Source organism: Nanorana parkeri, unplaced genomic scaffold (genome assembly GCF_000935625.1).
Source record: "Nanorana parkeri isolate BGI_ZX_2015 unplaced genomic scaffold, ASM93562v1 scaffold4, whole genome shotgun sequence".
Taxonomy (NCBI): Eukaryota; Metazoa; Chordata; class Amphibia; order Anura; family Dicroglossidae; genus Nanorana; species Nanorana parkeri.
The window spans coordinates 1,824,433-1,840,779 of record NW_017306272.1 but is presented as its reverse complement, the minus strand read 5'-3'; the positions used below and the strand labels follow the sequence as shown (position 1 = coordinate 1,840,779).

Genomic DNA, 16,347 nt, shown 5'->3' with positions numbered 1-16,347 from the left:
CTTTTAAACTAAAGAATGGGGGGGAGTGCATAAAAATAAAATTACTTAAATCAAATGGAGATAAATTAATTGTAGATAAAATTAAAAATAATACAGAAAGAAGTAACAGGAGTAGATAGTGGGCTCACTCCAGTCAACAAAGTTAAAATAATCAACAAAGTTAAAATAGTAGAAGCAGTCAATGTAGCAAATACGTTGTCAGAAGTGAATAAAATTAGAAACGAACAACCTATGTCAAGGCTAAACAATAAAACTAGTGGGGAACATGAAGTATGTAAACTTTGGTCCCACAACAAGACAGGAATAAATGTATTAACACTATCGCTAGAAGTCTAGCAAATAAATTAGAAGAGCTTGAAATGATGATACTCGAAGAGGACTTCGATATAGTGGGTATAGCGGAAACCTGGCTAGACAGCACACATGATTGGGCTACTAATATAGAGTGGTATAACCTGTTCAGATGTGGGAGAAGGGGGGAGGGGGGGTGGTTGCATTTACGTTAAAAACTATCTAAATATGCATATAAGGGACGATATCACGTCAAACAGTGGAGAAGACGTGGAAACCTTATGGCTGGAGCTCGATATGGCGGACTCTAGCCGTAAACTTATTGTGGGTATTTGCTATAAACCTCTGAATATAGGGGAGGAGGGGGAAGCAAATCTACACTCCCAAATAGAAATAGCTGGGAGGGAGGGCAATGTAGTCATGATGGGCGACTTCAATTACCCGGACATCAATTGGGCTAATGGTACCTCAGGATCAACAAAGGCAGGCCGATTTCTGAACATGTTGCCAGACAATTTCTTGGAACAGATGGTGGAGGTTCCAACTAGGAAAAATGCCATCCTAGATTTAATAATTACTAATAATGGGGAGTTCATTGAGGATATTGCAATTGTGGAGACACTGGGTAATAGTGATCACAATGTGATTACTTTTAATATTGAATACAGGAAAGGAAAGAGGGCTGGACGGAAAAGAACTCTAAATTTCAGAAGGGCCAACTTCGATAAGCTGCACAACCTAGTGGGGGAAATAAAAAGGGAAAACTCATTTCACAACCTAAACTCAGACCAAATGTGGGACTGTTTCAGGAACACATTACATATTGCTATTTCAAAGTGTATACCTTTGGGTAACAAAAACAAAAGATCAAATCCTATTCATTAATGATATCAGGGAGGGAGTGAATAGCCATGTGTCTGTGTTTGCAGGCTACTAAAAATAGGGAGGTTATTAAAAGGCAATAATATGGCAGATGAGGTTTAATGTCGATAAATGCAAAGTAATGCACTTTGGAAATAAAAATAAACAAATGGGCTATACCATCATGGGTATGCCACTAGGGAAGTCAGAAATAGAAAAAGATTTGGGGGGGTCATTGTAGACCACAAACTGAATGGTAGCTTGCAGTGCCAGGCTGCGGTAAACAAAGCTAGCAGGGTCTTGTTCTGCATTAAGAAGGGGATGTATTGCATAGATCATTGGTTCGGCCACATCTGGAGTACGCGGCCCAGTTTTGGTCGCCGGTACTAAGAAGGGATGTCCTTGAACTGGAGAGAGTCCAGCGGAGGGCAACCAAACTAATTAGGGGAATGGAGGACCAGAGCTATGAGACAAGGCTACTGAACTTAAACATGTTCACGTTGGAAGTAAGGAGATTAAGGGGGGATATGATTTTCCTGTACAAGATGTTCAATGGTGACAGCAACATTGGCAACAAACTCTTTAAGATTAACTCCATTACAAAGACTAGAGGCCACCACCTAATATTGGTGGAGAAAAAATTCCAGCACAAGGGGCGAAGGTTCTTCACAGTAAGAGCGGTTAGCGTCTGGAACTCACTGCCACGGGCAGTGATTTCAGCTAAGAGTGTAGAATTGTTCAAGAAACGTTTGGACGATTTCCTGAGGGACCATAATATTCAGGGATACAAGTATTCCTAGGAATGAGTGGACCTATATGGGTTGGACTTGATGGACGTATGTCTTTATTCAACCCCAAATACTATGTATGTAACTATGTAATAGGCATGCACCGATACCGGTTTGAGTATGAATACCAATATTTTTTTACGGTACTCGCCGATACCGAATACCAATACCAGACGTCCCATTTAAGGAAGCCGAGGTCCGTGTAATGACTCACCGCCCATCTTCCTGATTAGCCGGGAAGCCGTCTCCACGCTCCCTCATCACCAGAAGACGAGGAAATATGGAGCTGGCTTTCTGGGCAATCTGGAAGCCGGGAGGCAATTCATTACCCACCCCCTGGCTTTCTAATTGACCAGAAAGCCAGTTCCATGCTCCCTGGTGACAACGGAGCATGGAGCCGGCTGTCCAGCCAATCAGGAAGGCTTCCTGGTCCTGGAAGTTCCGTTATCGGGATAGACATCGGGAGCATTTGGGTGAGTACAAGTACTCGTTCAAATACTCTGTATCGGTGTATCCTTATTGATAATGACTGTAAAAGCCTGGCTATCACATTTTAGAAACAGGAAGGGAGAGAGTCAAGCTCAATTTTTCAGACAAAAGCCAACATTTGCACATACAAAAACTTTAGCTGCCTATGTCTCTGGAATTACTGATCATTTTGCTGTGCAGTTTTATTTGCCTATGCATTTAACATCATATGCTCAGTATGAATTGGCCAAGCTTGTGACAGATGTACTTTAACCCAACCACCTCACACCAATGTGGCTAAGCTCCACCGGCACTTTTACAGTAATATGGGAAGTCATGTTATGCCCTTCTCATTTCAGGATCGAAACACTGGGGCTGTTGGAAGGTATGAAGTTGATTATTTTAAAGGTAATATTGGAAAATTAGTCTGGGCTTCTTCCACAGGAGAAGGAGATTCACTTTGATATGAAACTGACTGGGTGGCACATGCAGCTATGATTACATATTCTTTGTCCACCTTGCACTTTATTTAAAAACCTCTGAAATATTTAAAAGCATACTTTAAGTGCATCTAAAATATGTCTGACTCCTTTTATATACTTTATATAAAAATAAAATATACACAAGGTTTTTATTAAACACACGTAAAGATTACTAATATTAGGATGATCATAACCGCTATTATATCTGGATTTTCCTAAAGACTAGATAACCTTTAAACACAAACTGGCGTGTAAAACACACATAGGTAATATTTACAGTGATGTGTATCTAAGCCCAAGAACAAAAATTTAATATAATGCAGATTACCAGTCCTCAGATGTGGTAGTTTTCTTTTTTCAGGCTTTTATTTCCTTTATTCTCACCTGCTGATACTGTTAGTAACACAATTACTGTCTTAGGGTGACGACGCATCCTCCGTGTATTGCATATCTACGGAGAAAGCGTTGTCGGCCTAGGACAGTAAAGTCTGCTAGGACTACCATAGTGGGCGGTGTTCATTAAACATAGCAGGGAAAGGTGATAACATTGCTTAAGATATCAGTTCACAGGAAGGTACAAGAATGTTTTTCTGGCAGGATGAACAGATATTTTTTGTACTTGCAGAAAATGTTCTTAGCCTAAAAAAAGAAAACTAGGGCAGTCACCAAACCTAAGGATTGGTAAACTGCAATGTATAACCTGTTTGCTATTGGGTTTAAATATGAATTACTTATACCTTATATTATACTTATACCATATTTTGGAAGGTTTCCCTTTCACTTCATGTTGGTGCTATCAGACAGGAAGTGAAGGGAAATCTCCGTAATAGGACAGATGGCAAAATAAAAACTGACAGCGGTTATAACTTTCCCATACTCTATCCGAAACTAAAAACTCTACTTTAAGAGTCTGAGAATAAATCCTTCCATAACCACTGAAAGGTACAATTCATAACGATCAACTCACAAATGGCTTTTTTTTCTTTTCATGGTCATGGTCTACATCTGTAGTCTTGTCATGCTGAATGATTCATAACTGCGTGACTTTATAACAAGGTTCTCACTGTTACATTTTGCTATATTTATAAAGAATACACAAGCTGCTGGAATTGTGTCCTGAATGAAATTCAATGTATGCAATTATAAGTGAATTAAAAGATAGTGTTACTTGCCCTCTTCACTAGGTCAGGTATCAGCTTTTGGTCTACTAGTTGGTCAGGAGACAAACATTGTTCCACTTCCAGGATGTATTCTTCATTGCTCCCATCACATGGTGAATTTCTAAGGGGGAAACAAGATATTTTATTCTTGTATTCTTAACTGTCCACAGAAGATTTAGGTAACCTCAGAATGCATACATGTGTCTGAAATCACATAAACAGACCCCATGATGTTCTCCCCGATGGGCTCATAATCCATTTCCCTTCATTGTGATCACTGTGGTCCTTGGTCATGTGATCTTATAAAAGTAGATATGAAAAATGTTTGCAATCATTGTGTAGATGCTTGACTATGTTGATCACCTGATCCCTATTGTACTAATTCCTCTTGGCGAGCATTGTTAAAAAAGGAATTCACTCATTCCTCTAATGTTGGGAGAAACAATTTTAGCATGACATGTCTTTTTCTGTTTTGAATTGATATGTACTTTGTTTATACTTAAAGTGATCAACATTTTTGAAAAGAAAAAGGTTGGCAGGCATTCAAGTTGCCTTCTCCCTCTCCCAATAGATGGGGAGAGAACAGACTTTTTTTACATTGTACTGTAACAAGTATTCCCTATATACTTTATATTACATTTCTGTAAAAGCAATTAATGGCTGTTTTACAATAACTTATGATAACTAACAATGATTGAGCTAATACTGGAGGAAGGGTAACCCTCTCATGGCAGAAATAGGGCCTGAAAAGTATAAAAGGTGCTTCGAATTTGTTTTCAATTTCTTAAGAATATAACAAGTTGGACCAAACCATTAGCACAATAGCTCGGGTAAGGCTACTATTATAAAAGCATCGCTAACTTAGGAACTTGGGATAAGGATCACAAACAAAAGGTCAAAGTGCCAAATCAATGGTAAAGGACTCCAAAATAGTTTATTTACTGATTTATTTACTGATTCATATTGAGGTGTAATTTAACAGCCAGATGCACTCCAATTAGCCATTGGTCAAGTGCATCAGACAAGTGTCAGCTTGCTTATCTCTTCTAATAATAACCCCAAAATGAGACTGTTCTTGAGTTTACTCAGAATTTATGCCATGATGAAGTGGCAGAGTTAGAGCATCTGAAATGTGTTGGCTGTTTAATAACACCTCAATATGAATCCTTAAAAGAGAACTATGGGGTAACTGACATCCTCCTGTGACCCAAAGCTCACTATATAGCGGGCTAATGCCTGTGATATACTAAGAGCACCGCAGCCGGGGCAGATCCCGACAATAATGTAATGATCCACCCAGCTCCGTGAGTGACCGCTGGCTCTGCCAATCTAGAGGCAGAGCCAGCTGTGCCCGTCCCCTCCCCGTTTGTTCCTCCACTCAGCGCTGGAGGATCGGCGAGGGGAATCCCTGTGGGGAGCAGTGACTGACAGCACCCCTCTCTGCAGGGAGATGATCAGGAAGTGAGCGCATTGGCGGCATGTTTCTGCTCACTTCCTGATCGATAGAGCCGACCTGTGACAGCTTCTTTGTCACAGGTCGGCTCTAACTATGAGGATGAGTGAAAATCATTCACTTCATAGTTCTCCTTTAAATAACCTCTTTTGGAATCTTTCACCATTGTTCTGGTGCTCTCATTGGGCCTCATTTTCAAAAGGAGAGTCTCTCATGTTAGGTTCCTTGAAAGAGATACCTTGGAACATGAGTTTTTTTTAAACCTGTTTGTGTAACATAGTTTGCACATTTGATAGTGTAATTACACAAACTGCCAATAAATGCAAAAATGCAGACACAACAAAATTGGACCCTGAGAGCACCCTTATATCAATAAAATAATACAAGTCATCTTTATGAGTTAAACATTGCATTTGTTGTGATGGCTTTGTTTGATTGTTAACTGTTTTGTTCCAGAATGTCAGCAGTCCATGTTTGCTTTCACAATTCAACTTTGAATTGTCCCCAATTTACTTTATTAATCAGTCGTCATTGTTTATTTCAAAGCTGCACAGAAATGAAGATACATCAGTACTTGCAGCATATATCCGAATAAAGAAAAGTAATTATGCAGCATGAGAAAGGAAAGAAAGAAAAAAAAGTTTAGGGCTCATAAAGAAAGCCAACACAATGAACATCTCTAGTGAGTCTGTTTTTAATCATGGAAGATTACGCTCCAGTATAATCGCATTATTTGTCTTTGTGTGGAGCCTAACAGGAGACCAAAGCTGATGCAGTCTAACAGGTTACATGCCTGAAAGTCCCGCTGAGAATTCACATGAAATGTAAGAATAATTTTCATTTCATTGTGCTGCAGGCAGCGCTATATACTGATGTGTATTCACAAGATACGTCTCGCGGCTTCTGCCTGGGGTTCTAATGACCTCTTTGGAGGGATAACTACTGCAGGCAACCCTTCTGGATGCAAGTTAATCACAGGCTTTATGATAGTATAATAGCAGATGTGACTAGCTACTCATATTGGTGCAGTGTCCATTTACCGGAATTATCAATTGTTTACTTGCCATGTTCTTGAAATAGAGTACATCTAATGGAAAATCCTGCAAGGTGCTTTACTCAGAATTGTTTCCTAAAATAAACATGTCTGGACAGGGATATGGAAGCTGCTATGGCTGGCTTGTTTATCAAGCTGTATGTTCTGAAACAGATGTCCATGTTCTCCTTCAATACTTGCTAAATATCTGACCTGGAACAAGCATGTGTATATCAGGTGTCAAGGGACTTAATTAATATGCACTTGCTTGTTATGGGTCAATGATGCACTAATTAGTATAGTTAGGATAAGGAGGACAGCCTTAGACCTTGACCCTAAAAATGATGTCAGCACCCCTTATCTCACAGGTTTCTTTGAAAGCAAACTTTGCCCTTTCTTTGCATAGTAACAGTTTTGCCTCTAATGAGACACCTATGGCTATACTTACCTTTATGATTATGCTGAGCATTATGGGGAAGTGGGGGAGGCAGAATTTTTTTTCCGCCCCCCCATTATATAAACAACCACTGGTAGGTCCACATACCAGGTCCTCAATTGATCGCTGAGTGCTTGTACCCGTTCTCCTCTCTGACACACACTGTCATAGGAGGCTGCAAGAGGAGAGCCCAGCCTCCTGTGAAAGCGCTGGCTGTCTCCGCCCCCACACGCTCTGCTGCACTGTGATAGGCGGCCGAGCGGTGTGGGAGGAAAGACACCGGCCGCTCACAGCGCTCGTCCCGCAGCGCTCGGCCGACTGTCATTTTCTCTCTGATTCCTTTCATCCCTGCTGGGCACTGCTCTGTGTCCCAGCGGGGATGAAAGGAATCACGGCCGCGCCAACAAAACGGCAGGAAAATGTCACTTTCGGCATTTAGCCGAAAGTGCCATTTTCGGCCGGCGCCCCCCCTTCACTTTTTGCCCGGGGCCCGCGCCCCTGCTGCTCCGCTGTTGTTACGCCACTGGGGGGAGTGTTACATGGTCCCTTATACCTAGATGTAGTGGGTATTTCTCAGGGATCTGGCATCGGATCGGAGCAGCACAGTAGCACAGGGAAGGTAAGTAAAGGTAGTTTAAAGTGCCTTCTATAAAGGGATCCCGTTACTTTGTCTACAATTATGCAGATCAGGAATATTAGACTCAGAACTTATCAGTGACTTAGGGGGTGATTTACTAATCTAAACACACGCACGCACTAGGTGCGTGTGATTTTTACACAGCAAAGCGTATTTATCAACCAAAAAGTCTCTAAAAGCATATTTCCACTAATGCCATATATGGAAAAATCATGCACATGATGCATATATAATGCTGCTTCACAGTTTAGACAAAAATGGTTAGCTCATGCATTTACATTCCTGCATTCATCAACGCAAGCAACACAATGTAGAGCTAATTTACACAACATCACCTTGCAATTCATGCTTGGCTTTGCACAACACACCTGCTGGGTGTGTACACACTACAAAGGTGTCTAGATTCCACCAATAGATCATGCTGGGAGGGAACACACTACAGAGGTGTATACTTGTTTGTGGCGTGTTTATAAGGTTAGTAAATCAACCCCTTAGAGTCATTATGACAGCCAGTGAAGTAGCATTTACATAAGAAATGAGCAATGGTAGTCTTTAGCAATGCCTTTCTCAATCATGGTTTCCCAGGAACTATTTCAGTCCTCTTCTAGGTTCTTTATGTCGCTGAGCGGCTTCTCCTGTACTCTGAAAACACAAGGGAGGATGGTCGCTCTCTTAGCACAGCAGCCATTCAGAGAACACCTAGTATTTTTATCTTTATCAATAAATACAACACGTTCTATGAGTGGTTGAGGGGTGGTGATGTTAGGACTCTCGAATTTTGATGCTCGAATTTCAGCAGATTCAGAAGGAATTGGCTTGAAATTTCAGCCCTGTATGACTAGCTTTACTCAATGTTTTAAACAGTTGCTTCCTTCACCATATTAATTGTGTTTTGATCTAGAGGTCCATATGAGTAGCTCATTACATTTGCTCTCTTTAAAAACATATGTTTAGGCGGACGAAATTTCGGTGCATCCCTAATTTACAGTTAACTCTAAATTGATGAGCTGAAAAGGTTTTTAATGTATTGCCTTTGTTGCATGCAATTTTAAGGCTTGAAATATCTGTTACCTTTTTACTTGATGTTGCCTCGTCTTTTAAATTGTAAAAAGAAAATATGAATTATATTGTGTTTGTGTGCACTAAACATAGATTTTGTGTAAACCTGTAAATATAGGTTTAAAAAATTGTGTGACATAAAAAAACTGGAACTACCATCTTTTTATTTGACACATTCAATGTTTTCAGCAAATATATAATATTTTTAGGCCTAAAAAGTGCATTTCACATTGGTGTTTAAAAAAATATGTTTTCCAGGGGGAAAACGTAATGCTAAGGGGGTTAACAAGTTAAAGATTTTATGAGGTTATAGTGATTGGTTTTACATCTACATTATTTCTTTCTATGGAATTCCATAGTGGCTTCTAATGGTTTACACTGGGGGCACATGCCCTATATAGTTTAATTATTAGGCTGCATTTCAAACAAAAATGGGACACTTTGCAGCTAAACATAGTAATATGTCAGAACAACCTGAAATCAACCGAATACTAAAATAGCAAAATAATGACTTGATTTCAGCTTGTTTTTAGAAAGTGTCGGTCTCAGGTGAACATGCTTTTGCTCATGATCTGGTAGCCCGTCCCCATAATGACACATGCATTATTTACACTGTGAAAGCTTATGAATAATAGCCATATATTACATGTTATCTTCAGGCAGGTATAAATGATTTAAACCTATATGCAGTGTAGCACAGAGTATTTAATCCATTGACATGATGGTTTTTCTGCAATCACTGCTCTGCATCAAATTACTAAGTTGAATGAAACCCCCTTATATCAGGGAAATGTTTGGTTAAATTAATACACATGCTTTTTCCCCCAGGGCTAAGCCTACAATAATTACATTTAACATTTACATAATCAATCTAACCTTCAGATCCCAAAGGCAGCAGCCCCTGTGAGAAAGTGGAAGTGTTAATTATGTTGCTTTTTCAAGGTGTTATTTTTAAATCCAAGTAAAGGAATGAGGAAATATGAGGTAGACAAGTCATGTTGTTCATAGCACCCAGTTACTAAACTAAACTGCCATTCTAAGCCCCAGAGTCCCATAGTTGCTAGAAAGTGGACCAACCAATCCAAATTTGGAAAGTGGTGCTATGAATTTCAGTGTCACTTTGTATTCAGGTTAACAAGAGATAAGTGAAAAAAGCACAAAAAATTTGGGCCAACAACAAAAATCTTTTATGAAGGTGAAAATGTTATCAGTGTAATATCTGTCTAGGAAAATAGCGTTTCAAATTATCTAAATTAAGAGAAGTTTGTCAGTGCTATAAGGACTTGAAAGTAAGCAGATCTTGATTCTTTTGATATAATATACAAAGGGTTTATCAGTGCGCGCCAGGATAATGGATACGTGCACCTTTAGTACACTATCCTGATCTTGATCTTTCCACTACCACCCACACCATCCCTGATCCATACATGTAGTGGAAAGCACCAAGGAGAATCATTAGTGTCCACATTACATTGTACATAGTCCATTCATATCTGTCTGTTCTCTCCTAGAGGAGATTTACAGTGTGCAGTTTAATATATTGCATACATACTGTAAGCAAATGATATGGTCAATATGTGGCAGGCTACATTTTTTGGAAGTCAAAGTACACTATATAGATATATTTTTTATTGTAAGTGTAGTTATACTACATACTATGCAACACGTGCAAGTATGTATAACCTCTTAAAAAGATTGCAGTACTCCTAACAACTGAACATAAACTATCATACTACCGAAAAGACCTGGTAATGGGGTCCTTTTTTAAATAAAAAAAATGTCAAATATGGCAACAACGTATTTCAAGCTTGGGCTCATGCAAATTTCTCAAATAAGGATGAGGGTGGCAACAATTTTTTAGATTACATGATAAAACAATTGGGTGCCAGGAACAGGATTCACTGCCATATGACAGATCTAGGACAGGAAAAAAAAATGGTATTCTATCTATTAAACCTAAATTCTTCCTGGTGCAAAAAATAAACAGTTTTTAGCTATTTGCATCCTTGTTGCTCAGTAGATAAGATATGTGACAGATTTTCTATAAGCTCAAAGCTAATATGTAGGACAGCATTACTCTTGCGCTATCATTGACTATCTTGATTAATGTGTTTTCAGATTGTTAGTGCTGCTGTTCAAAATCCCCTCGCTGCCAAAAAATACATAGATTAGTCCTGATTGCATTTAAATCAATTTTGCTATTACTGAAATCTTATAGATACAAGATTTGTATATAACATCAGCTGTATTTTTTGATTGTTTTGTGATGCAGTTATCCATAAAAATAACCTCTGCTTATGTATGTTTTCATATGGTCTTTGCAGGGGAAGTAAACTTTGATAATGTGGTTCCCAAATCCAAGACCATTGTTTTAGCTGCATTCTCAGGCAGTGACAATTAATGACTACTGTGACAACCAACAGCCAATGGCGTAGTGTGGGGGGAGGGGGCACTGGCCCCCTGGCACCAGTATGGAGGGGGAGCCGAATTTGTCCGGGAGTTCGCAGGCATCCCACCCCCCTATCCTCCCCCCTATCGGATACCTCTCTTGCCACCGGCCGGAGGTCATCTGGTCATCTGTCACGATGTAGAGCGGGGAGCGGGGAGAACGTCCGTTCTCTACTTTGCTTCATGTAAGCAGTGAGGGGAGAGCTGCACTTGCAGCCTTCCCCTCAGCTGTCACAAGAGTTCCAACACAGTGTTGTGCTAGAACTCCTGTATTGGAGGTGGCTTGTTTAAGGCAAATACCAGTAGAGCGGGAGAAGAGCAATGGTTGCTTCATGTGTAGTGCCATGCTTTTTCTTCAGGAATGTTCCGTTTGCATAGCGCCAAGAGAGGCTTTAAATAGTCCAGTGGCATTACAAGAATGAATGGACACCAAGCATGCCACCAACCAGAAATAAAAGCAGGAAGTGACAATCTGGATAATGCATACTACTGCACTGAAATGCCCCAAAGCACTATTTACAACCCAATAGTAAGGGAAACATTAGAAATGTACTAATGAAATGGGACAGCATGGGTGCAGGAGTACACATTACATCACATTGTAATACATTATAAAAGCTTGAAGATGGGGAAATTAGGCAGGTTAGATATAAAAGGTACATTAAAGTAGTATTAAACTCTCAAACTTGTTTTTCAATAATGAATCCAGATCAAACAAATACACATTGTCCAGCAAAGAATTTCTTTACATTTTTGCCTAAGCATTTACAGTCAGCATGTTTCTCAACAGCTGACTCCAACTCTCACAGCTCCACTTCCTTGAACTTCCTGTCCTGTACAAGATCACAAGGGACAGAGCAGTCTCCAGCAGCTGTCCATCTACTAGCTTGGAGAAGGGAGGTGGGAGGAAGGAGGGAGCAGAGTAGTGCCTTGCTGTTCATGTGTGTTTGTGGGGACACAGCCAACTAGCCAACATGAGGGTGGCTCCATAGGACCCTGCACATAGGACCCTGCAAAGAAAAGGAGCCACCCTAAAAGAGGATATCAGGGCCGGTGATCAGGGGACCAGGAAACAAAATTTGTTCTGCAGGAAACTAAAACTTTTAAATATCAGGGAGCAGCATCCATTATAAGTGATTTATTCAGTATTTAAAATAGCTTAAAAACATTCTGACTTTATTATCACTTTGAACAATGTCCATAGTGAGAGAAAATGTAGAGAAAGCAGAGTATGCCGGGAAAAAGGGAGGCAGGGAAAAACACTTATGGAGAGAAATGCATAACCTACAAAAGAGAAGAAGAGAAAAAGTGAAGGGAATGTATTGTATGAAGCTAAGTAGCAAAACGCCCTTCAAACGTTTTTTTTACAATGTTGGCAGATTAATGCAAACTAAAATCTCTTCTTCAATCTAATTTATGGCTCTGCAAATTATCACCATTTTGTTTTCCCACATATTATGGCTTCTACTTTATGAAATGAGATAAGGCCATTCAATCCAACAAAAAGAATAAATGCAGAGATCAACAAACAACAAGGAGAAAAACAAATCAACTAAATGTTAACACTGATGCTGCCTGGTTTGGTTTCTGACACCCCGTAATTGAAGAACCTATAAAAGTCAATGGAACATTTATTTATGCAGAACAGAAGAAACACCCTGGGAGCCCAGGTTGGGCAAAACATAAAAGTAAAGCAAATAAAATACAAAACAAAGTCTAAAGCACAAATTGTCAGTTTTATGTTGACATGCCCCTGGCACAATTAATTAGCTGGGAAGATGACAGCCCAGCAGTTTTATCTAAGAAGAAAGGATTATTGGGTTTGAAAGGTGCAAGATATTAAAAGGAAGCTCCAAATAATGAACTCGCATAACATTGCAAAGTAATCTTTACCGTGAACGTCAGCTACAATCCAAACGTCTGTTTTATTTCATTGTTATTACAAATTGTAATGGCTTGAGCTAATAACTATGGGCAAGCTAATGCACAGCAAAGCTCTTACCAGCATGATTAGTATTCCACTCCACACCTGGGTTATTTTGAAGGACAAAAGTGTCCTAAGGATGGTGACAGGTTTAGCTACATGCTTCAGTTGAGTTTAAAGTGTAAAGAAAAATTAAATTTAAAAAAATGTGAGCAGTTTTTTAGGAACAATGAACACTAGTCACACAAGTCACAGATGTCATCTGGCCCATGTTCCTGAAGGGCATATAGGGCCCACAAAATTCTAAGAGGTTTTTGATAATTTTGCACCGTCAGTAAGGTTCTGCACAATTAGATCAGGGTGGAACAAGTAATGATATCATCACAACAGCTTTATTTTCAAACCTAAACTCCAGGCAGATATCAAATACAGAAACAAATGCAGCTCTGTATTCATACTCTGTATGTACTGTACAGAAGAGCTTAGAAAGGGAGAGGCAGCACCATCAGCTAATTAGATGTTTTGCTGTAGTAGGATCATGCTGACAAATGTAGAGAACAGAGTGATAGACGTATGGGCTCAATAGGGTGCTGTCCATTCACATGGTGGAGGTGGGGAGGTGAACTCTAAGTGAAAGTGAAACTTTAGCAGAGAAACACCAGGTCCCATCTCCTGCCAGGCAGGGCTTTGACTTTACCACCGCTCCAAGGTCGCTCCCATGATGGACTACAATCTCGATACAAATGAGTAAATTAAATGTGAGATTGTCGTCCATCACAGGAGTGAGCTTGGAGTGGTAGCTACTTTACAACACACACTGGGACCCAGGGGTACCGAGGGAAACATTTTTTAAAAAGTTTGGGTACGTGAATGCATTTTTAAGGTTTAACTCCTAACTTTAGCGTCACTTTAATAACATTTCTGCCCAGAATCCTTTAACCTCCCTGGCGGTATTCCCGAGTCTGGTAGCACCAGGCAATATAGTGGGGAGTGTTTACAATCCTGCGCCGGTTTCCATCACTGTTTCCTCATTAGGGAGATTTCTCACAACGTCCTGTCCTCCTGACATGCAAAGCAAGGGGAAAGCAGACATTTACATCCATGCAGAAATTCTAACTCTTCCTCACTCTACTAATGTAGTAATGTTGTCTGACCCCCCCTTCTTACTTCCTATCCTGGAAGTGATAAGATATCTCCCCTACAGGGGTACAGAGAGCAATAAAATGTGACAATATAAAGTTTAACAAATAAAGCAATAAAACATAAAATTCTCAGCCAAGCATTTAAAATGGTTTACGACTGGCAAGTAGAACGATATATAGTTATATTTTAGCAGTACCACATCCCTGGCTATACATTACTTCCAGCCATTCAGATTTTGACATTCATCACCAGTGATATCACTCCTGACACTCCTAAACTAGAACGCAATTCAATTCTCTCCCAGTAATAAACAGATCTGTGCACAGCTTGAAAAATAATACTTTTTTTGGAATTAAGCATGTGAACTGTTAATATAGCATCATTCCTCCCTATCTTTAACTGATCAAAGGAACTGCAAGCTCTCAAAGTGTGGATGACAAATAGCAGAGCTCTGCGTATTACAAAAATCTGTTAATATGTTTGCACTGGAAGCACAAAAGGTCTGATGAGAGGTCTGATTCATTGCTCTGTTGTATTAAGGCGCGACTTTAAGAAGTCATTTGCCACCAATATTGCAATGGAAAATGACCTGTTATTTCTGCACACCCTGTCTGTCAGGATGGTTCCCATTTCACGATCGCTTCTAAATGGACCGGGAGGAATACAAACTACTTTGCTGATGCCTTGTATCCTGGAGACTAGCAGCACCCAAGGGGCTGAGCGAAAAGTAGGAAAAAAGGATAAACAGCAATAAAACTGCAAACACAGGGAATCTATATGTAATACATGGAAACAGCTGGGAATGATAAAAGCTGATGAGATTAAACTCCCAATGACAGAGTGAGATCAGGCAATATACTGTACAAGCTTACCAAGTTTCACACCCCTTGAACAGCAACCCTTGTTTGCCACTATTTTTGCAATACACCCCTCTGGGCATACAGTGCAATTTCACATTCTTGTTTTCTGAAAAATGATATAGCATAGCTGGCAGGTCTGTAAAACAATACGCAATTAGCTTTATTAAAGGCACACTGGCAGAGCTACTATAAGAACAGAGGATGTAGGCACTTTCAGTGTCATAAGGCAGGGTGCGGCTTGGGGAGCTCCAGCCAGGGGTTCTGTGGTGTAGATTTACTGCTAATTTTTCCTGGAATTACCAGACTCATTGGAATCCCCCTCTGACAGGTGGAAAGGTGGGCTACTTGAATAAGAAATTAGATCATCATGAGTACAGCATAGTGACTACCACCAACAAAGTCACTTGCATCTGTACCTACAGAGCTGCAGGACAGGCGCACTGTGTCTATTTAGTTGTATCTTATATCAAGTGTTTGAAGGGTGTACTACACTCCTGTATAGAGTAACTTTGGCTTCCTGTATAGTTCAAAGGTATTCTATCCTAAATAACTGCAAAACTGGCACACAATACACTTCCAGAAAGCTAATTTTATTCCACATGCATCTGTACAAAAACAACCGCTGATGTGTTTCTTCCTTACTCTGTTTTAGTCATAGCTTAAAACTAAGGCCAAGTAAGGCAGAAATACATCAGCACTTGTTGTTACTAAGGCTGAGTAAGGCAGAAACATGTCAGCAGTTGTTTTTGTGCAGATTCATGTGGAATAATATGTGATACTTTTTGGAAGAGCATCGTGTGACAGTTTTGCAGTTTCTAAGCTAAGTGCTCTGGAAGAGGGTTATCTGTGCACTGAATGTAGACTACAAGAATGCATGATAGGGGTGAGCTGTGTTTTGTGTCTTTAGTGTACACATTCTATCCTAAATGTTTTTTAGTAAGTTGCGCCCGGGTGAGTATTTCTCCTTACAATCCCATACACCTTTATTAACTGAAAGGGAATATATATTGTATGTATTATATATTGTATACATTTTCTAACCTGTTATAGTTGATATATAGGGGTCTATTCACGAAGCTGCCGAAGGATCTGGCCGCAGCTTCGGCCGATCCTTCGGCTAGCTTCGGCCCCAGGAACCCTTCGGTTCAGTAGAACCGAAGGGGTGCTGTACGGGCTATTCACAATAGCCCATACAGCTCCCGATCATGGCCGAGCGGCTCAGCTGAGCCGAACGCATATGCATCGGCTCGGCTGAGCCGTGCTGAAAGCAAAATTGGCCAGCAGCTCAGCCAGCTTCTGACAGC

The 16,347-nt window shown here is 40.1% G+C and overlaps 1 protein-coding gene across 1 annotated transcript in view; it reads right to left on the bottom strand.

Moving 5' to 3' along the window:
* Positions 1-16,347, bottom strand: part of RFTN1 (raftlin, lipid raft linker 1) — a 211,037-nt gene that overhangs the window by 118,133 nt on the left and 76,557 nt on the right. Inside the window, exon 3 of the mRNA XM_018573203.1 lies at positions 4,063-4,171. Within this exon, the coding sequence (XP_018428705.1) occupies positions 4,063-4,171 (109 nt within the window). The remainder of the gene's footprint in view (positions 1-4,062; positions 4,172-16,347) is intronic.